A 23,265-nucleotide genomic window follows, 5' to 3' on the forward strand; every position below is an offset into this window, starting at 1 on the left:
AGTGTCAAAGGACCACACTAACTAAACTTTGAAACCATATTTACAAACAAACTGTAGTAACATCAGTGATCCAAGTGGTTACATTTCACATTGCAATGAACAGAAGACAAACAACTTATGATCAAATCCACGGTGAGCCTCTAGATTTTATCATTTGTCTTTGATGAAAAGCAAGACTTGACAAATATTTGACATCAACTTAGACAAAGAAATATGACAGTGTAATGCTAGCCTTACTTACATCATGGGAACTAAGTTTTCCATCTGGCAATGTAGTTGAATGGAAACTGGTGCAGGGTATTCTCAATAATGCTTCTATCATTGTCAAAATGTAGTCAAATGTAGAGACATTCTCATGCATTCGTGGAATTTACCAGGATCGAATCATGAACTGTCCTATGTATTAAACTCTCCACACAATTCACTCTGTTTCACTAGAATTTTTGAACCTTTCCTTACACTGAATACATCAACTTTCAGAAACATATTTCCCTATATCAAATCGGATAGCAATATATAAAGACCCATTGTTTGTCTGATCTCTGCAGAATGCTACTACATACCACTTAACAAATAACTGCTACTCAGGACACTGCAGCATCTTGTGTTCTGACATCATCCAGCACCACACGGCACTCAGGCCATAGCCTTACACTACATTTACTTTATCACAGTGGCATTATTTTGTTCATGATTTCCGAGCAGCGAAGCAACAACTTCAGTTTGTATCACCTTTTCTGCCAGCTTTATGTTCTTAGAAGTCTTTGTGCACTCCTGAGAATGTTTATTTTCTTTCAAGGCAATGAACACAGTTTTTGTTAGGTATTCTCTGATAGATAAATAAGAATGTCTATGACATCTAGTAACACAGGTATATTTATCACACTGGACACAATTCCTAAGTAGATTGAAAATGTTTCTACCATTACCGTTCACTGATGTCCAGCACAATTAATATATTTACTGCTTTGTAACAGTGAAAATGTTCCAGTATGTGAAACAATTCTCTTTCGTTTATTGCTGTTGCAGTGCTTGAAGTTAAGCTTATGGAATATATGCTAGATCTTTAACGCTACAACTTTAATAAACAAAAATGCTTGTACTGAAAATTCAACTATCAGAATACAACGTATCTATATTACAGCATAGAGTTTATTTACGGTAACGTACAACTTCCAGAGTTTTCTACTGGTACTGGCCTCTTATTTGCAACATTTTTGTTGTTTCAAACAATGACAGTAAACTTTTTTTGGTGTGTGTGTGTGTGTGTGTGTGTGTGTGTGTGTGTGTGTGTGTGTGTGTGTGTGTGTGTGTGTGTGTTGGGGGGGGGGGGGGGGGGGGGGGGTTGTCCTTGTTATTTCAAAGTTTAACAATGAACTCTCAGATTCCGATTCTAGTACAACTTCTTTATGTCTAGTTCCTCATTTTCAAGGAAAATTTAGTAATGGATGAACTGTATTAATTAATAAAAATTTATTAAAGAATTTATAAACAAAAGGTTAATTATATAATACATATAATTACAATAGCAATGCATTTTTACATGTCAATGAAAGTCTGCATTTATAACCAAATATGAAGGAACTATTTTGTATGCACACTTTACTCATTACAGAAATCTGTGAAAAGAAATGCCTTGCATTAAATCCTCATACCCCGTGCATCTGATGAAAGAACAATCACTGAAAATGTATCTGCAGTCCTGTACAGCATACCAGGTGTTATACAACCAAAAATGACAAGGTGTCAAGAGTAGAGTAAACAGACAAATTTACAATCAGCAAATGGAACTACTAATTTATACACCAAAAATTTACTCACTTCAGGGCTTTCTGCCAACTGACACAGATAGTGACACATTGACTTTAACAGTTTGGAAAGTTACTTACATTCATCTACACAGAAGATGGAGTGGGGAAAAAAAGAAAAAAAGGTCTGCATTGAATGCATCAAGATTACCATCACAAATATGGAACAATTTCGGTTGGACAATATGAAGACATAACCCATGTACCTTCCCTTTTTTAACACTACAATGTTGCGTGTCCATTTCACAGCTGTTCGAACTACAACCCCCCAACCCATCTCACATCCAAGTTACCACTACCGTTGAACAGTCTTCTTAAAACTGATAATTGCATCACAAAAATGGTCAACTGTGTGATCTTTCAAGTAACATATTTCACAAAACCTTCTAAATTTACACACCAGCAACTCTGTTTCAGTAACGTTTCTCCACAACTATGGACTAAACAATTATGTCAATAATTATTAATAAACATTAATTACATCAAAAAAGAAGAATTCTCCAGCACAAATGATGTAACTTTACATTGTTTGCTATTATACATCAATAGGCCTACAAGAGTAACACCAGGAAAAATACTTACCACAATGACTACAGTATCGAACTAACACATCAACATCAAATTACCTTTATTATATCCTTTAATACAAGTACATTTAAAATTTTATAACTAATGACATACAGTTTTCTATTAGAGGACTATACATCTCAAAACACAATAAATAAGTTTTGAAGTAAATAGCAAAAAAATCATCAGTAAAACAGAATTTTATTGTAAATTTAAAGGTTTCAAGCAAAACTTCAGAATCCAGCAAATTCAAAATCTCGGTGATCTATCCGAACCTCATAGTAAAATCTTTAAGCATTACAGCAGCTAATTACATATCTGCAATACTGGAAAAAAAAAATCACAAAATTGAGATTGCAAGGACTTATTCTGTCATTTCCTTTTTTTTTAGTAAATGTTTTAGATACCAGAGACACTGGCTGGCAACGCTGTCTGAAAATGGTCTCTCACATAAAATATGAACCAGGTGTTCCTCAATCATCATATCTGCAACAACAAAAAACATGACAATATATTTACAGCTCTTGCAGTAACAGAATGTAACAAGCCTGAGTAATCTAGGGCCTTTACAACAATTCTCTCTCTCTCTCTCTCTCTCTCTCTCTCTCTCTCTCTCTCTCACACACACACACACACACACACACACACACACACACACACACACACACACACACACATATACACACATTTTTTTTTACTATAATAAAATAGTTACATTTCAAAGCTGATAACAAGACTAAGACATCAGACAAATCATCATTGCCAGATGGTCTGGATCATCTCCTGATTAATTTCTGCAGCAGCTCACATTCACATTTTCTTGAATTAAGTTTGTGTATTTTTTGGGATGCTATAACATTACTTTTGAAACTTATTTTCATCTCTCTAGGACCCTCCACAATTCCTTTTATGCAAATGTTACAGCCACAAACGAAATACATGACAATATTCACCATGCCCTCTATGTTACAAATTTTTCCGGACTATACTATCAATTGAGACTTCCTGATGCAAATACTTTTAAGTCTTTCACTTACCAACAACCATATCACAGATTTTACCTTTCAGGAAGGATTTTTTTTTTTTTTTTGATGAGAGGAAGAGGGAGTGTGTGTGGGAGGAGAAGAGATTATGTTACAAGGGATATGCCCATTAAGAATGATAAATAATTTAATTTTCCTGTGAAGCATAACCATTCTTGTTAAATACATCACTCCCTTGTCAAACAGAAATTTCAAACAAAATTATCTATGTAAGTACTGTTTTCAATTATTTAGCTTCTCCACCTGTTAAAGAAATCTGCAATATAATTTGAAATGCATGGATATGTCAAAGAGCACTGTGATTAGTATAAAATATTTTTTTCTGATATCATCTGCCCGATAGTCAAGACGCTTTAAGAAATAAGTAATAGATGATTCCTTTTAACTACTACTGTTCACAGAAATCTTATTTATACAACTGTTGTATACACACTCTTGTACTTCCCTGGATCATTTCACACAGCAGTGCTAAGACTTTTCAGTGTTGACTTGCACATCACGATACTCTGAAATAATTTTGATAAATCTGGTATAAACAACCTTTCCATAACAATCAATGCCAGCACACAACAACATATGTGTACCACTAACATTTCTGGTTAACGAATTCTACTTGTTCTAGCATAAATTTTGCCACAAAATCTGTGAGTGGCAAAGTTGTTCAAGCTATGATTGCTGCTGGTTACAAACTGTTGGAAATGATGAGGCCAAGTTAAGGGATTTCCCTCGGCAGATGCCTATGCTATAAGTAGACACACTTTAAACTATTGCCGATGAAAATGGAAACACATAGATGATTATTTTCTCATTTTATTAGTGGGGGATGCATTAATCATCTGGTCAAGCACTGAAAGTATATTTACCCACTCGTAAAACAGACACACATAACTTAACAAAAAGGTATCAGCCTTCCATAATTAACAGCTGCCACATTGGTACAGTACAGTAGCTTTGCACAACTGCCTCCTTCCTCAATCCAAATTCCCATTTGCTGACCCTCTGCAACACTGTTTGGGTTTAGGGGGAATACCAAGGGGGTTGACATGTGAATGAGAATTTGGAATGAGGAGGAGGGCGTGCTAGTGTAGTCTGTCCACCTGAGCAAAGTACCTGTGTCAGGATAGCGTACAAGTTAGTGCATCTGCCTACCAAGTAGGAGACCCAGATTTGAAGCCTGGCCTTGGTACAAATTATCATTCATCGCTTCAGTCTGCATACATATATCACAGATGTTTTGAGACTTGAAAAGGTCTCTGGAACCACATTGCTCATTTCATATTTGCACAGTGCTACAACAGACTGTTGTTAACAACATACTAAAAATTCTGAATGGTGGGGTGTGGGCATTGATATGGAAGGTGGGAGTGGCATATTAAATGTCACTTTCTTATGTTTTTCTTGTGTAACTCTAAAACTGTAGCCCCTAGCAAAAATGTTTCCCAGTACAAAATTGAACTACATTACATTTCATACAAAAATGATCCTACTCACTTTTTCTCTAAGACTAATACTTTCTGCATTGCAGGGGATGGAAAAATCACAGATTATTTAAGATTTTGTTCTAGCGGTATAAAATTAATGCCTATATTTAAATGATGTGGGTTAAAAACTACCATTAATGTGTGTACCACGTGCAAGTGCTACAGAGCCATATTAAGGGATAAATTATGTTCTGGGGATGTAAAAGGGTGGAGGAGGAATGTGTGGGACAGAAGCACGATGTGTTCATGCCATTTCCTCTTTCATAACCCTGCAAACTTAAGGTTAAGCAGGTGATCCCCCACTCCATCTATCCAACTATTTCACAAGAAGCAACTATACGCTGATGCACTAACTAACATGAACCATTTCCACTGCACCTTGTGAATCACTGGTGACAAAATGCACAGACATAACTGGGCAGCGTGCAGATATGAGTTACTAGTAATATTAATGCAAGTAATGCATACGGACAGAATCTACTGCACACTATTCTATATCGCTTGAGGGGGAAGTCATTCTTAGTCATCATTTAGTGATCTTCTGGAGAAGGAAACTTCCTCACCATGAATGCCGTTTGTTATTCAGTTTACAAATGGACTATACCTTCCTTGCATTTCATGTCCAGTTCTCTTATGCAAGTAGACAAAGTAACTTCACTGAGTGTGTTTATATAGTGGAGTTATTTTCAGTTTATTACTTGAGTACTCTTTGTGGTTGTTAAATGATCTATTAATTTATAAGTGTGATGTTGGCAGTTATCTTTGTAGTGTTGTTGTAAAAGGGATTGGACTGGTAAATGTGGCACACTGGAGCTGTGTATCGTTGAGAGTATATTGTAGGGCCATGTAATTGTGATGTTAGACACTTGATGGTGAATTAATGACTGGCCAGAAAGTTACTGCACTTATCTCACTATTAACTGTTTTAGTGGTAAGCTACACAAATCTCTTCAATTCACGAATTGCTGGCACTTCTGGAATGGGCTGCACTAAATGGTTACCACATATCCGCAACATGTCTTCCAAGATGGGTGTGAATATTTGTGATGAAATGGGGCCAATCACGTTCAGTCCAGAACAGTACTCTGCTGTAATGCATTGCCTTACTTTTGTTTAAGTACCTGAAGTTCTGTAACACCTACAGGACCTACTTCTGTTGCAGAGGGAGACAATTTAAGCCTCTTTAAAGTTTGGGAGAAGTGAGGCCAAGATCATGGGTTTGCTAGCTCTGATGCTGTGTTTGTATTCTGGACAGTGACAGTGGAGACAATGAAACAGATATTGTTTAATACATGCTGATAGCATGTTACACTTGGAAAAGGCTCTTCTGTGTGGTAGACATTTGGCAGATCCATCTGTTGAGCTTTTTCTCTTAGCAGCTGATTTAACAACTGCAAGTAAGTACTCGACAAACTGAAAATAACTCCACTATATTAACACAAGCTCAGTGAAGTTATTTTGTCAACTCACGTAAGAGAAATGGATAACAAATGCTGGGGGTATAGTCTGAAAAGCAAGCAAGTGTTCATGATGGAGGAAGTTGCCTTTCCCACAAGAATACTAACAGCTGCTATATAGGATGACTCAGGATCTGTTTCCCCTAGCAGTGCAGAACAATGTACGGATATTTATGTACATTCTGTCCATATGCATTATTTGTGTTAGTATTGCTAACAACTCCTACCTGCATCCTAAACCATGTTAATGGATTTTATGCAGAATAAACATTTCTCAGGTACGTCTGTGCATCATGTCGTCTGTGATTCATAAGACACACTGTAGAGCGTCCATATTACTTTTTGAACCACCCTGTAGTTGCTTCTTGTGATGTAATGGGCTAGATGGAATCAGAAATAACCTGTGCGATCTTAAATTAAGATCAAAACCAAGCTAGTTTTCTTAGTGGAACCTCTTACATAAATATATAATTTCTATCAAAATTCAACTGACTCAAAATAATTAGGAAAAACACACCCTAAAAATACTTTTAGTTGTTGCAGTGCACGTTCATGGCTACAATATCACACACAGTTGAAATTACTTATATCTTTGATCCCTACACCAGTTGTAAATATAATGGTAATTACAAAAAGCAGCTATTCAGCCACCAATTTACACATATGAAAATACAGCACTCAAACAAATTAGAGCCTAAAAATTTGGATACTCACAGCATCAACTGGGTCTGCTTCACCTTCATCACTAACTTCATCTCCAAATTCAATATCTTCATCAAATCCATCCTCAACAAATGTAACAGTGTCATTGATACGAACTACAAAGAAACATAAAAAAATGCAAATTAACGAATTATTCATGGCTGAGTTGGGAAATATTAAAAAACTAACTTATTATTTTGAAACTTTCTTGGCAATAATACTTGAGAGTAAGAGGATTACTAAACAGTAGCACCATTAAAAATTGATAAATCATTGTTAATATAATGGAAGCAGCAAGTAACAAATTACATTCATTTAAAGATATGTATGTCAGCTGCTATCAATGAAATACTCAAATTTCCAAAACCATTAAATTGTGGCTTAAGTTACTACAAAAAGTTGTACTTTGAACCTTCACATACACAGTATGGCCAGCAAGCATTGAAAAACATATTACAAAGAAAATGTAAGCAACCCAAGCACCGTACGAAGACAGGGGCAATGTCTCAACCTCATGATAAACTTTATTAGAAACCTACAGAAGAGGGAAATCTCTGGACAAAACTATCTATGATAAATGTAGTTACAAAACAAGGTACTTAGTACAGTTTCTAACTGTACTCTGGTGAATAATTTTAATGGCCAAAATCTTGTGAGAAACCCAGAAGCAATGTTGTTATAACTGGACCTAATCAAACAATGGAAACTCTGGGTTGTAATATCAACAATACATCTGTTCCCCTTACCCATCCACATTGTTATTCACATGACGGCTGCAGTCCGGTCAGAGATGACAGTGGTAACAGTCATATGTGCATGAAGGGAGTGCGAGTGTTTGAGAGAGCGTGGTTTGTTCTCAAATTGTTTTTTAATTTCATTCAAGCACAACTCAGTCGTTATGTTGGTATGAATGCTTTAGCTTCCACAGTAACATACCACTCCTGAATGAAAAAAGGGGTGAATCACCTAAAATTTGCACCGCAAATATTGCGGAAACGGAAAGCGCTTTTGATGTGTTGGTTTTCACAGAATGAATTATTGGTAGTCAGGGGCTTGTACCGTTAGTCAATCAATAGATTGTTAGAATACTCAGAAAGAGTATTTTTTGTTCAAAAACATGCTTTTAAATGGAAAAATGGCTATTGTCACTAACAAATTAAAAGTAAGGTAAATTAGAATGTCAGTGGTGTTTGCTGCAGGATTCTAATGCAGAGATATTTTCAGAAGTTCCCAAACTGACACTTATACAATACCTGTAGCAGTACACACTAAAGTACAGTATAAATAGATAGACTAATCATGTGGATTCTGACCAGTATCAAGAAAACTGACCATCACAGGCTGTGCTCAACATGACCACCAGCAGAAGCAACACACTGCGTCATATCTGGGGAGTGGACTCACCAAGGTATAGGTCCTCTGTGTCCAATCCAATGATATGGAAACAATTTGTGAAGACATGCTGAAGTACTTCTTGTACTATGGCTGGACAGCTATCACGTCGGTACCACAGATTCCTCCTCGTCTGCACAGGAATATCTTCTAGCATCCGTGAAAGGTGGGCTGTTACGAGGCTGCGATACTTGTGCACTTTCAGTGTTCCATCTATGAAACAGGCCTATGAGCTGATGGTTCACAGTATCCAAACCACACATTTACACTCCCAGACAATGGAAGTTCCACCTGATGAAGCCTACAGGGATTGTCAACAAACCAACAGTCCAACAGTTTACTTAGCCATGACTGCTAAATGTGGCTTCATCACTGAATGAGATACACAATACATTTGGAGCAGCTCGTATTAATGTCCATGTACAGAATTCAACATGATCATCATAATCTTTTCTATGCATCTCTTGACAGAGAGATGTGATAGGGATGGAACCCATGGTTGGTTGGTTGAAAAGAGGGGGGAAGGAACCAAATTGCTAGGTCATCGGTCCCTTGTTCTGAATAAAACAATGCCACAAGGGTGAGAACAAAACAAGCAAGACTGACAACACAAAATGGACAGAAAGGAAAAACCCCAAAAGAATAAAGGAAGGGCAACGAACACTTAAATGGAAAAAAGGAGAAGAAAGCCACAGAAACGAAGGAAACAGGCAGAAGAGATTAAAATGCCAAAACAGATTACCATGGCTGGCTGAACATGAGATTAAAGCCAGCCACTCTGCAACACATTAAAACCTCCACCCTAAAAGCACTAGGGTGGACAAAGGACACGCGCTAAAACTTAGATCAAATGATAAAACCCACCCTCATGAATAAAATGTAAAACTAAATCAGCCGATCAGGCATCGTCAGATAAAATCAACGGCATAGAGTCCATTAACCAAAGATTTCATCACAGAGCAGTCAATGTGGGACTGTGCATCAGAATATGGGCCACTGTCAACCGGGTGCCACATTGACACTGACGCAGGTCTTCATGGCACAGGAGGTAGCTGTGGGTCGCCCAAGCGTGGTCAATGCAGAGTTGGCAGAGAACCACAGAGTCCCTGGGAGAGGCCCGCATGGAGGACCGCCACACATTTGTAGTCTCCTTAATGACACGTAGTTTGTTATTTGTACTAAGACTATGCCATTACGTCTCCCAAACCCGAAAAACCTGGCGGCGTAAAAACGAACGCGGGTCAGTTACTGGAATGCCGATCTCCATAAGTGGTTTCCGTCTAGCCTGTCAAAGTTTGTTGCCTGGGATTCTGACATTTCCTGGGGTCTACTCAAACACCACTGAACGACTGGACCATTCCTGGACATAAATGGACTCCTGGATGGTCACTACCAATGGATGATGAGGGTAGCACTGGTCGACAGCTTGTAGGCTGCTCAAGGAGTCTGTACACACAAGAAACGACTCCTCAGTGCATGAACAGATGTCCTCAAGAGCACGAGATATAGCCACCAGCCCTGCAATGAAAACACTGCAGTCATCAGCCAAGGAATGCTGTTCAATATGTCCTACATGGACATATGCAAAGCAGACGTGACCATCAACCATCGAGCAGTCACTGTAATCCACTTCATGGCCTCGGTACATGTAAAGAATAGAGAGTAAGTGACAGCGGATAGCCACAGGGTGAACCGAGTCCTTTGGGCCATGTGAAAGGTTCAGGCCAATGGAACTCAAGTATAGGTGGTAAAGGCGAGGACTCCAGTTCAGATAGAAGGGATCGGACGTGAACTGCAATTTTAAGCCCTGACCTGGGCCGCCGATGCAGGAGATGAACCGCAGTGAGTGAGAAAAGGAAACTGTAGTTCGGATGCGCAGGAGAACTATGAACATGTGCAACGGAACTGGCGAGCGGTTGTGCTCATCTGACCTGCAATTGAGGGACTCCAGCCTCCGCCAGAACACTGGTCACCGGACTTATTCTAAAAGCTCCCATCATTAGTCGAATGCCACAGTGGTTCACTGTGTCAAGTAAACGCAATGCTGAGGGCGCCGCCGAACCATAAACCAGACTCCCATAGTCAAGGCGAGATTGAACATGGCTCTGTAGAGCTGCAGCAGCGTAGAGCGATTTGCACCCCAGTTGGTGTTGCTCAGGCAGCGAAGGGCACTGAGGTGCTGGCAGCACTTCCACTTAAGCTGATGAAGGTGAGAAAGCCACGTCAATCGGGCGTCGAAAACCAGCCCTAAAAATCAATATGTCTCCACTACAGAGGGGGGGGGGGGGGGGGGGGGGGGGGGGGGGGGGGGGGGAATCATCAGTGAGGTAAAGTTCTGGTTCCACATGAATGGTACGATGCCAAGAGAAGTGCATAACACACGACTTCAAATGGTAGTCGTGGGCTAGAGCCCACGACTGCGTCTTGTGGATGGCTCCCTGTAGGTGCTGATCACCAACACCAGTACTGGTGGAGCAGAACGAAATGCAGAAGTCGTCTGGATACAGAGAGGGTGAGACAGATTGCTCTACAGCTGCTGCTAGACAATTAATGAAGTAATGGACACTAAAAATAGAGAGAGACTCAATACAGAGCCCTGTTGGACCCATTCTCCTGGATATGGGGGGGGGGGATATGGGAGGCACCAACTTGGACACTGAAAGTACGAAGCAACAGGAAATTCTGGATAAAAATTGGGAGTGGGCCTCGGAGACCCCACACTTATAATGTGGCAAGGATATGATGTCGCCAGGTGGTGTATTACGCTTTTTGTAAATCAAAACAGACGACAATAAGGTGTTGGTGTCTGGAAAAGGCTGTTCAGATGGCAGACTCGAGGGACACAAGATCATCAGTGATAGAGCGACCCAGGTGGAAACCACCCTGGCACAGAGCCAGTAGCCACGTGACTCCAGGACCCAACCCAACCGCTGACACACCATACGTTCCAGCAGCTTATAAAGAACATTGGTGAGGCTGATGGGCCGATAGCTATCCATATCACATGGGTTTTTGCCAGGTTTCAGCACTGGTATGATGGTGCTCTCCCGCCAGTGCGATGGAAAGACACCATCGCACCAGATCTTGTTGAAGATCAGGAGGAGATGTCAATTGTAGTCAGACGAGAGGTGTTCAATCATCTGACTCTGGATCCGATCTGGCCCAGGAGCTGTGTCGGGGCAATGTACAAGGGCGCTGAGGAGCTCCCATTTTGTAAATGGGGCGTTATAGGGTTCACTGTGGCGTGTAGTGAACAAGAGGACTTTCCCTTCCATCCGCTGTTTGAGAGCGTGAAAGGCTGGGGGTAATTCTCCAACGCAGAGGCATGAGATAGTGCTCAGCAAAGTGCTCGGCAATCACATTTTCGGCAGCAGATATCACACCATTTATGTTAACACTGGGAACACCTGTTGGGGTCTGGTACCCAAACACTCGTTTGATCTTTGCCTAGACATGAGAAGGTGACTTATGGCACCCAATGGTCGTGACTTATTTCTCCCAACACTCCTGTTTCTGTCGTTTGGTAAGCTGGCGAACACAAGCATGGAGCCGTTTAAAGGCTATGAGGTGCTCCAGAGAAGGGTGCCACTTATGCCACTGTAGAGCTCCCGAACACTCCGTAACTGCCTCAGTGACTTCTGGTGACAACCAAGGGACTTTCTATCGCCAGGGCACCCTAAAGAACGAGGGATCTTATTTTCTGCCACAGAAACAATTGTTGTAGTTCCCTGCTCATCCGTAGAACCCATATCGGTGGACAATGTGCAGGACACTTAGCTCACTCATTCCACTTTCTTGTGCACTTTTGTGTCGCTAACATGCGGAGCTGCTGCAACAGCAGCAAGAATATTGATTTCCCCTCCTCTGCTGTCACTTGTTTCCTTCTGTTACATTGTCTAGGTGTTAGACTACCACTTTCATGTAACTGGTTTTAGAGTTTGACGAATGATTGCGACATGGCTTAAGTATATTGGGATATTTGCTGCATACACAGTACAAAAACAAATTGCCTTTTCCTAGACTCTCCACACACAGTGAGCATGTAGTATTTTTCTACATTGGTAAATCTTACTGTCCAATCCCGATCTACTGCCTGGACTGGCACACACTAGCTGAATGGTCGTAACTGCAGAATCTGAGGTACTCCGAACAAGCATTATGTACGCGGTAAGTGACAATCAGAACGTGAATTTATGATGAAATTATTTAACTTTTAACTATCACAGAAGCCTTACAAGTTTGTGCTACATACCTACTGTTGATTTTAGAAAAAAAGTTCGACAATACTGACTGGAATACACACTGAAATCACAATATTGTTGAAGATTAAATATAGATAGCAAAATGTTATCTACAACTTGTGCAGAAAACAGGTGGCAGTCTTCATAGATGTAGGACATGTAGGAGAGTCAGTAGTTGACAGCGGAGTAAGACAGGATTACAGTCTATTCCTGGTGTACATAAAGTAAGCAGTGAAGGGAGCTAAGAAGATATGTGAAAAACAAATTGAAGTTCTGGAGAAGAAACAATAATTTTAAGCTTTGCCAATGGCAAAGGATTTTGAAGATTTTCTAAGGGAATGCATAGTGTCTTGTGAAAGGGTAACAAAATGAACATAAATAAGAGCAAAACACATGTAAAGTAATCCCACACACGTAAGTCAGACAAGCCTGTGAGTAGTCAAGTTTTGCTGCTTGTGCAGCAAAATAACTTAAGATGGAATGAGTAAAGAAGATACTAAATTCAGACTGTCAGTAGCTAGATAAAACTGAACTGTCAGAAAGCATTTTCTGAGAGAGAGAGAGAGAGAGAGAGAGAGAGAGAGAGAGAGAGAGAGAGAGAGAGAGAGAGGCAAGTTTACACACGAAGATAATAGAAGATCTTGAAATATGGTACTAGAAGAAATAAATAAGACTAGATAGATAGATCAGGCAAGTAAAGGAGAAGTTCTGAACAGAAATGGTGAAGGAAAGAGCTTTGCAGCACAACTTCACAACGAGAAGGAATAGGTTGATAACACACATCCTGAGCCATTAAGGTATAGTTAAATTAGTAATGGAGGGAAGTGGAGGAGGGGCAGAAAATTGTAGAGGGAGACAAAGGCTAGACTACAAAAAGAAGCATCTAGCGGCTGTAGGTAGCAGAAGTTATAAACAGATGAAGAGACTTTTAGAGCATAGATCAGCATCGACGGCCATATCAAACTAGTCTTCAGACTGAAGACAGCATCAGCAAGAATGATAACACTAAATTGTAAAATTATTGAATTAACTAATTGTATATGTGTGTAATCAGCTTGGACCCCTATTGGAACACATTTGCTGGACACATGAATTATGAAATTGTTTCCATAATACAGTTCAGTGCTCCAGGCATCAGATGGAGGTGAAACTTTAAAAATATGTGATCTTCACCAGTACTGTATCTATTTGATTTCTTGTAAAATCCTGCTAGCGACTAAGTATTCTTTCCTGGAGGTCACATATTATATACCATTTTTCACTGAAAATGAAAGGAAATGGCATTCTCTTACCTGTTTCTGGAAATTCACCATATGTTTTCAGGTTTCTTGCCTCATCAGGTGTATATTTCAGGATCACATCAGCTTTGGCATCCTGATAATCTCTCAATCCAATGAGTATAATATCACCTTGGTTGATCCAAACCTGAAATAAAGCTTGAATTATAAGACAGTTATATTTTTAAAGAATATCATTTAAATTATGACTGACAGAGTCCATCTTCTTGCAAGAGTGCAATCACAACTGTTCTTGGAAGATACTACTGAATAGTCATTTTCTGGAAGCAAAGAATGAGAGCTTAAATCTAGGATGATTGATCATACAGAAGAATATTAAAAATTTACCTTTTTCCTCAACTTTCCTCGAATATGACACAGTCTCTTTATTCCATCAAAACACATAGCTTCCAACCTGCCATTACCCAACATTTTTGTGACTTGGGCGTATTCTGTAAGAGAAGATTCACTTTTGTTACAAAAATCCAGATTTACTTTGCTGATCTACTTCACGTGTGTGTGTAAAACAATGACTCCTTCACTGCAAGTTACCAAGCAGTGGCTTATGGGAGTAGCTGTTTTGACAGAAGGTGTATTACATTGAACCAATATTCAGTCACTGTTTCTGGTTGCTACCAACCTTAGCTCTCAATAATTTGTGTGAAGAGTATCTTCACCGAACATAACAAATTTAAACTAATTCAAATTCAATTACATATAACATTTCTGTGATCTTTAACTCCTTGTGTTATGGACACTTCTGTTTTGAGTCTGCAGATACAGTGAACACAATGTCGTCACAACTATGGTTGACTAGATTGGCCGCACAGAAAAAGTTGTCAGCAGCAACTGAAACCATTGGAAATACGGTTCTCCCAACAGCCATTGCACCGTAACTCCTCTAGAGTGAACCATCATATATATTGTGATGGTTAATTTTGATCCTTCAATTGTTTGTATTCCACCCTCAACTTTCCAGTATGGTATTCATATCATATACTGTTTGAATTTCAATATTAACATTAATAACATACAAAGTCGTCATTTTATTTCTGCATTACCATTCATTACTTTACGGTATTATATGCTATTCAATAGGTCAATTATAACATACCTGATGAGCTAAGATCAAGTGTAAATCACAGATCATCATTAACAAATAATTAGTAACTGTATAAACTTGCCGTCTGTTGAGCCTCGAGTAGTACGGAAAAGTTTATCAGGAAAGTTTACTAAATATGCTGTTGGTATTATTGACAAATTATGAAAGAATAGCTCTACAAAAATATCACTACAGTAAGTTTACAGATCACTCAAAACATCTAACAAGCCTAGTGATCTACTGTGATGAACAAGTGGTAATATGTTGCAAAACTGGGCAGTCAGAGGCACTGAGAATATTTGGTGCTGCTCAGTTTATGCATCAGTTTGTTTAAAGCCTGTTATTTGTATTCAGACTGTCTTTTAAACTATATTTTTACTTACAGTGTTCTTTTCCTTGAAAAATCTTAACAACACAGCTTGTGATGCACAAAACTAATTGTCAGGAAATTTACTGTGTCGTGTACTGAAGATTACACATTTATGTTGATTGCAAATGTAAATTAGCTACTAGTATTGGAAATTATGTAACCGTAATTCTGCTGAAAATGCTTTTAGTCTAGATAGTCCAATCAAAAAATGACCAAAAAATGTTGAACAGGGAAAAGTTCGTGTAGTAATCAATTTTTGTACAGTGGTAGGACAGAGGGCCATGAACAACACTAAAATCCTGACTAGTGGGATGTGAGGGCGGGGGTGGGGGTTGGGCAGAGGGGAGTTTAAAAGTAATTAATGTTTTTCTTGAACAACTTTAAAAATGTAGCTTCTAGCGACAATGTTCCCCAGCACAAAATTTGACTACACTGAATTACCTCCAAAAAAGTTGTGTATCTTTTTCTAAGTGCCACGCTGCAGTGGATGGAAAAAATGACATAGTAATAAAAATAGTGTTTCAATGCTATAAAATTAATGTTTGTCATTAAATGAAGAGGGTTACGAACAAATATTAAGTGTGTGTAACAGATAAGTGCAGTGGAACTTTATTAAGGGATAAAATATGTTCTGGGGATGTGACTAGTTGGAGAGGGGAGGGTAGACACACAAGGGAAGGTCGATCATCATACTGTGATCATGCAAGTCTGAAAACTGATTAGTGAATAGATGATCCCCTACTCTCTTTACTGTACTCTCGCAAGAGGCAAGTATAGGGATACCACGAAGTTATAGCGATGCCTCTGCACCTCACTTTACGTATCACTGGTGACAGTGCACAGACATGCATGTGGGAGTAACGGGGGTTCTGCTTGCAAAGTGCATTAGTACTATGTGTAATACAGATGTGAGTTTCTAATAATACTAACAAGAAACGCACATGAACAGAATGTATGTAGTTGTCTGCACATTGTTCTACACTACTAGAGGTAAAACATTCCCAGTCATCGTGTACAGCAACTATAGTGTTCTTCCAGGAAAGGAAACTTCTACCACTTGTTTGCTTTTCAGTTTACCGACTATACTTCCCCACAATTTGCTGCCCAGTTCCTTTATGTGAGTACACAAAATAACTTCACTGAGTTCTTGTTTACGCAATGGAGTTATTTTCAGTTAATTAAGTTAGTACTTTTTATTGTTGTGAAGTGAGCTCACAAGCTGGATGTGTCAACTGTCTACCCCACTAAAGAGCCTGCCCCAGCAGTAACACGCTGTCAGTATGTATAACAATGTTGATTCCATTGTCTCTACTATCAGTGGCTGGAATAGCATATAAAAAAAAAAAAAATAAACTGACCTTTAAAACATTCCTCCCCCCCCCCTTACATTCCACCAGTCAGGATTTTTAGCATATCGTTCATGGCACTCGCTCCTACCACTGTACAAAAACTTACAACTGTACAAATTTCTTACCCTAATTTTCCTTTGTTGACTGGACTAATGCTTTTGAAGCATGTTGTGCTTATTAAGCACACACTGCAATTAATGATATACCAATAACAAAAACTTCTGCTAAACACAGAACATAGTCACAGGTCAAAGTGTTATTTGATTTATCATGGCTGATTTCTACTCTTAACAGACACACCCTCTGAGATATTCATTAGCCTAGTACTAAAATGTTAAAAGCACCCCTAAACTGCATCACAAAATTTACAGACACAACAGGTATCCATGACTGATCAACTTTGTGTTTGTGATTATGAGCCTAACATCTTACCATAAACCTTGAGAAATTAAAATTCCTCTTGGTATTAGGAAGGGAAGGCAAACTCTGTTAAATTTTAAGCTTGCACACTGAGACAACTGGTTGGAGCAGTTACGCAAAAACAAGCCTTCTCCTTGACATACATTGATGTCTTAACTGGGTAACTTTCCTTGTCAATAGTGAAACTTCTTACAGGTAGATATTTACAGTAATATTGGCATGCACAATATTAACTATCAATTTCTTTAGGATACAAACAGAAAAATCAACACTCACGTGACGAAAAACTTAACAGGTGTGCATGTGGGGGGTGGGGGGAGGGCCATGGTATGCGCATGCAGCCTCCCACTCCCACTTCCACAGCTCTGCCCAAATGTTCTTCCCTACTTTGTAGAACAACTTAAAGTATTTAACTTACCTTGGCCATCTTCTTTAAAGACCAGCTCTCTTTTTTCAGTCTCGTTTTCATTCTTTCCTCTCCTCCTATTTTTACCTCCCTTTCCTAAAAGCGAATTAAAAAAACATCCAGTTATACTGCCATATGTACAAATGCATAACTTTAACACAGAAATCTAAAGTATGGCTAAGGTAAGAAAATGTTTTGTGGGCCACAACTGGCCACCAACTCAGTTACAACAATGACTCTGAAAGCAATCATGCATGTTCACATGGCACAAGTTACCAAATGGTCACCAAAAGGTATGCAGTAGATTAAGGGCAACCTTAATGCAAACATCTGTTCTTACATAAGCAAAACAGTGGTATTGGGGAACAGTGTGACAAACGTGGGACAATATTTGTTGATCCTAACAAGTTTTAAGCCACAAATGCTTGGGAAAGGATGGCACGCATTTAAACAGACTAGTATTGATGAATTTTATTAAAATGATTTACAGACATCTGTAAAATCATTAAGAACAAGGGAAACTAATACTGTGTGAAGTGGTGAAAGTTGAAAAAAAGAAATCAGTTTTCACTCAAAACCTGATGGTATTTGATCAAAATGTACTCTTGCTATCCAACAAACTAAATGAATTTCATATTTTGTAAGAAAACAAACACTTCTATATTATGTTTCACTGAACATTGGCTTGACAAAGAGGAACTTCATTTGGTATCCCTTCTAAATTTTGTATTGGATACTTATTTTTGTAGGAAATTGTATAAACATAGTGTTAATTGTATTTGTGTTGAAAATGGCATAAATTTTACATGTATAAATTACTTAGAAAAATTATCCATACAGAAAGACATCGACATAAATGAAAGTGAAATCGCTGACGAAAAAACAGGTGCAACTCGTCCATACATGGCACAAACTGGCGATAGATAATAACATCATGTTACGCATCCTTGAAAATATATTACAGAAGGCTACACAAAAGAAACAGAAGAGTAATTATATTTAGGGATTTCACAATATTGGCTTTGCAAGTGAATCCAAGCAAAAGGCTGTTTACTAAACCTCTTAGCAACTTTTCATTTAAAGGCTACAACAGAAATACCAACACACACCACAAAGAGCTCAGCCACAGTCCTTGATCAAATATTTACAAATGTGCCCTTGAAATAACCAACACAAACCTTCAACATAGGTTTTGAGGGCCACACAGCCCAAGAAATTAATATATTACTAGGAAAACAGCTTGGTTCAAAAAATACCTAACAACTACATCTACGAAGTATTATGACCAGAACATACAACGTTTTGTTCACTGTATGAGTACAGAAAGTTGGGAAGAGATCTATCAATGTAAAAATATAAGTGATAAGTTCAACAAATTCTTAAATAGTTTTAGCTATTATTTTGAACTTGCCTTTCCATTTCAAAAAAATGGTCACAAGAAGGGATTTAAAAATAAAGTGGAACACAACAGGGATCCAAATATCTGCTGTGAAGATTACTTCATCACATACCTACACATCACATCTCCGGAGGGTTGTTTTTTTTTTTTTTTTTTTTTTTTTTAAAAAAAAGAGAGATTTTGTCATAAAAGTAAAAAGAATGGTAAATAGTCCCTTTATAGCAAATGCACCAAACAAAATGAAAGCCACATGGGACACTACCAAGACAAGAAACAGCAGTTAAACAGAAAAAATACCATAGCATCAAACAAAGTAATCTCATCTGTAATATCTGATCCCCAATAGATAGCAAATAATGTTAATTCATATTTTCCTGAGACAGCTGAGATGCTGGTGAAGCAAAACTTTGAATATGCAATATGCTGCCACTACAAATCAGATTAAAACTATTCCTAGTCACAAGTTTCTCTTCCTATACCCAACAGACAATCAGGAACTGCTTGGGGGGAAAAAAAAAAAAAAAGGGGGGGGGAATCGAAAATCAATATCTTCCTCTGGTACTGACAACATACCAGACCACATCATTAAAAAATGTGCACCCTTAGTAGTTTAGACCCATCATTGGCACACCCAATAGCTCACTTTCTGAGGAACTCTTCCCAGAAAAGCTAAAAATTGCTGAAGTGAAGCAATTGTACAGAAAAGGTGAAAACATAGATGTAACAAATTATAGGCCTGTCTCTTTACAATCAGTTTTTTTCTAAAATAATTGAAAAATCTTTTACAATGGATTCAGAGTTCATTGGGAAAAAAAAAACTTTTCTCGACCGCACAGCATGCTTTCCGAAAAGGTAAATCAACCAACACAGCTTTTACTGATTTCGTAAATGAACCTCTGAACACATTAGACAAAAAAGATAACATAACAGCAACATTTCTATTTCTCTCAAAAGTATCAGACATCATTAACCATAGTCCATTGCTTACAAAGATAGAAAATGTTGGTATCGGAGGCCCAGCCTACGAGTGAGTGAAGTCATAACTAAACAGACAACAAACAGTTCAAGTCAACAAAGAAGGCAAAAATTTAATTTCCCATCGTACAGAAAACCACTGTTAAATACGGCATGCCTCATGGTTCCATAATGAGATCAATCTTGTTCTTGCTGTTTGAGAATGACTTGCAACACCCAGTTTTAACTATACATACATTAAATACGCAGATGATACAATTGTTCTTATCAAAGGAATGATCTCTAAAGAGCTCCAAACTGAAATACAAAAAGACTACTTCACATGTATCAGAATGGTTCGCAACAAACGAGTTAATAACAGACACGCAGAAAACAAACACTACGCATCTATACACACTACAGAATAAGCTGCCTCAACCTGCAATTACAGAATTGTTAGGCAAAATACTTTAAACTGTAAATAGCACCTAATTTCTAGGAATTTGGGTACAAGATGACCTACAATGGCAGAACCACACACAACACCTATGTAGTAAATTAAATACCATTTGTTATAGCATTAAAATTCTTGCTGGGTGCACATCAATGCAGGTCATGCCCAAGCAGACTACTACTATGATATCGTTGAATTTGCTGGGGACATTCACCACTCAGCAAAAGCTGTTTCACTGCACAAAAAAGAATTATAAGAGCCACTGAAAACAAAGCACCTCAATCTTCATGAAAGCCTTCATTTAAAAAGCTTTACATTTTTTGATTATCATGCCTATATGAAAACAATAATATTTATAAGGAAAAATCATAGACAACAACAGCAAGATCGCTCCCAAAAAATTTCATTCATACAATACCAAGGAATAATTAAGATTTACATGTGCAACTTGCATGCGCAACACTGAAACAAAAAGGATCCCTGTAAAAACTATACAACAAACTACCTACAAAAAACTATGGCAATAACTAGCTTGCATAAATTCAAAACTGCAGTGTGTGACTACTTGCTGCAGAATTGCTACTACGGTGTTGTTGATTTTTTTTTCTACTATATAAACATGTGAAAAAATTTAAATAGTTTATACAATTAAGGCCAAAATAAGAAATGTGCAGTTTTAGGGCGCAAAACTGCTATGGTCGTAAGTGCCCATTCTGTGGTTTAGTGAAGGGTAAAAAACCGAATTTTAAATTGGCAGCAATGGGATCGAAACTCTCAAAGGAGGGAAACTGAAAACGAAAGGAAATCCAAGAGAACCGCTATTGAGGAGGGGGGGGGGGGGGGTGTTCCCCAAAAAAGAGGTTGAAATGACCAATGTCATCTCACAGACACTGATAAACTCAAGGATGCAATCGGCTGAGCGTGTGCCGTCTGCTAAAAGGGAAGATAGATCAGGCAACAGCTGTAAACGGGTGCGTAGCGTATTAAAATAGAGACACTAAAGTAAAAGGTGTCTTACCGTCCATGGTTGAGAGCAGTGGGAACAAAGTGGGGGAGGGTGGATTGCCACTTAAAAGATGTCAATGGCTAAAAAGACAGTGCCCTATCCGGAGTCTAGTTACAATTACCTCCTCCCAACAACGAAGCCAAGAAGAAGAGGTCCAAGCACAGGGAAGAGGTTTTACGCCCTGTAATTTATTATCGGGAAGTGTAGGGCAATGAGTGTGCCATAAAAGAGCAACATGGCGACATAAAAAGCTCTATAGATCGGCAAAGGGAACCATGCGAACAGCGGGACGAGGAAGAGAGACTGCAGCCTTTGCCGCTGTATCAGCTGCCTCGTTTCCACAGATACCTACATGCCCTGGGATCAAGATGAATGCCACAGAGACTGCCCCCCCCCCCCCCCCCCCCCCCCCCCAGTGGAGCATGTGGAAGCACTCCTGAATCCAGTGGACCAGAGGGTGTACATGATAAAGAGCTTGGAAGTTGAGAAGAGAGCTGAGGGAATCCAAGCACAGAATATACTGTAGCCGCTTATGGCAACAAATGTTTGGATAGCCTGGAAAACAGCATAAAACTCCACAGTACAAACCGAACACTGGTTGGAAAGCCAAAATCTAATAGGGGTGTTGCCAACAATAAAGGCACTCCCAATACCACATGTGATGTTTGAGCCATCAGTGCAAATAAATGTGGCATCCTCCATTTGTGTGCACAGAGAAGCAAATGCCCGACAATAAACTATAGGGAGGGGGTTACTATCCTTGGGAAGCTGGCAAAGGTCACTGAGAAGGTAGGTCCGGGGGTGAAGCCAAGGTGGCACCGTATCCCCATTGGTCAAAGAAGTTCTAGGAAATGGGAAGGAAAGGGAATGTAGCAGTTGACGGAAGCGGACTCCCGGTAGTAGTAAAGAGGAAGGGTGGCCGGCATACTCTAAATCCAAGGAGGGTCAGATGAGCAGGCATGGAAGACCTATGACTAGCGTAACGACTCAGAAGGACAGCTCGCTGATTGGATGGTGGAGGTTCAGCTTTCTCAGTGTAAAGGCTCTCCACGGGGCAGGTATAAAAAAGCTCCAGATGCTAAACACAATCCACAGTGGTGGACAGAATCTAGACACCGAAGTGTAGACAGCCATGCAGAGGCGTAAACTATACTTCCATAGTCTAATTTCGAGTGCACTAAGGCGCGATACAGGTGGAGAAGGACCACTTGGTCTGGTCCCCAGGAGGTACCAACCACAACACAGAGGGCGTTGAGGAATCGCAGACAGCAAGCTGAAAGATATGGAACATGGGGAGACCAGCACAGTTTTCTGTCAAACTGTAAGTCCCAAGAATTTGGCGACATCTGTGAACGGAAGGTCGACAGGGCCTAGATGTAGGGAAGGCGGATAAAACTCTGTGTGACACAAAGAAATTTACAGAGACTGTCTTACTGGGAGAAAATCAGAAACTGGTTTCGATGCTCCACGAGTGGAGGCGATCGAGACATCCTAGAAGACAACGTTCAAGAAGGCTCCGTTGAGAGCCGTAAATTGTAAAATCGTCAACAGAGAGGGAGCCTGAGACATCGGGAAGGAGACAATCCATAATTGGATTTATAGCAATGGCAAACTGTACAACACTTAGCACAGAGCCCTGAGGCACCCCATTTTCTTGGGAGAAAGTACGGGAGAGAGCAATGTTCACCCGCACCTTAAATGTGCGCCGTCATACATTCACGAATGAAAAGGAGTAGCTAACTTCGGAAGTCCCAAGAGAACAGTGTGCAAAGGATGCCTGTCCTCCAACAGGTATTGTATGCCCTCTCCAGATCAAAAAATATAGCTACCATTTGGC

At 39.3% G+C, this 23,265-nt stretch overlaps 1 protein-coding gene across 1 annotated transcript in view; it reads right to left on the minus strand.

The window, feature by feature from the left end:
- Nucleotides 1-1,454: 1,454 nt before the first annotated feature.
- LOC126174900 (eukaryotic translation initiation factor 1A, X-chromosomal) overlaps nt 1,455-23,265 on the minus strand; it is a 37,878-nt gene continuing 16,067 nt past the window's right edge. The window contains exons 2-6 of the mRNA XM_049921328.1: nt 17,628-17,711; nt 14,317-14,420; nt 13,984-14,116; nt 7,071-7,174; nt 1,455-2,861 (exon numbers count right to left, since the gene is read on the minus strand). Of these exons, the coding sequence (XP_049777285.1) occupies nt 2,856-2,861; nt 7,071-7,174; nt 13,984-14,116; nt 14,317-14,420; nt 17,628-17,711 (431 nt within the window). The 3' untranslated portion in view covers nt 1,455-2,855. The remainder of the gene's footprint in view (nt 2,862-7,070; nt 7,175-13,983; nt 14,117-14,316; nt 14,421-17,627; nt 17,712-23,265) is intronic.

Source organism: Schistocerca cancellata, chromosome 1 (genome assembly GCF_023864275.1).
Source record: "Schistocerca cancellata isolate TAMUIC-IGC-003103 chromosome 1, iqSchCanc2.1, whole genome shotgun sequence".
In the NCBI taxonomy this organism is placed as follows: domain Eukaryota; kingdom Metazoa; phylum Arthropoda; class Insecta; order Orthoptera; family Acrididae; genus Schistocerca; species Schistocerca cancellata.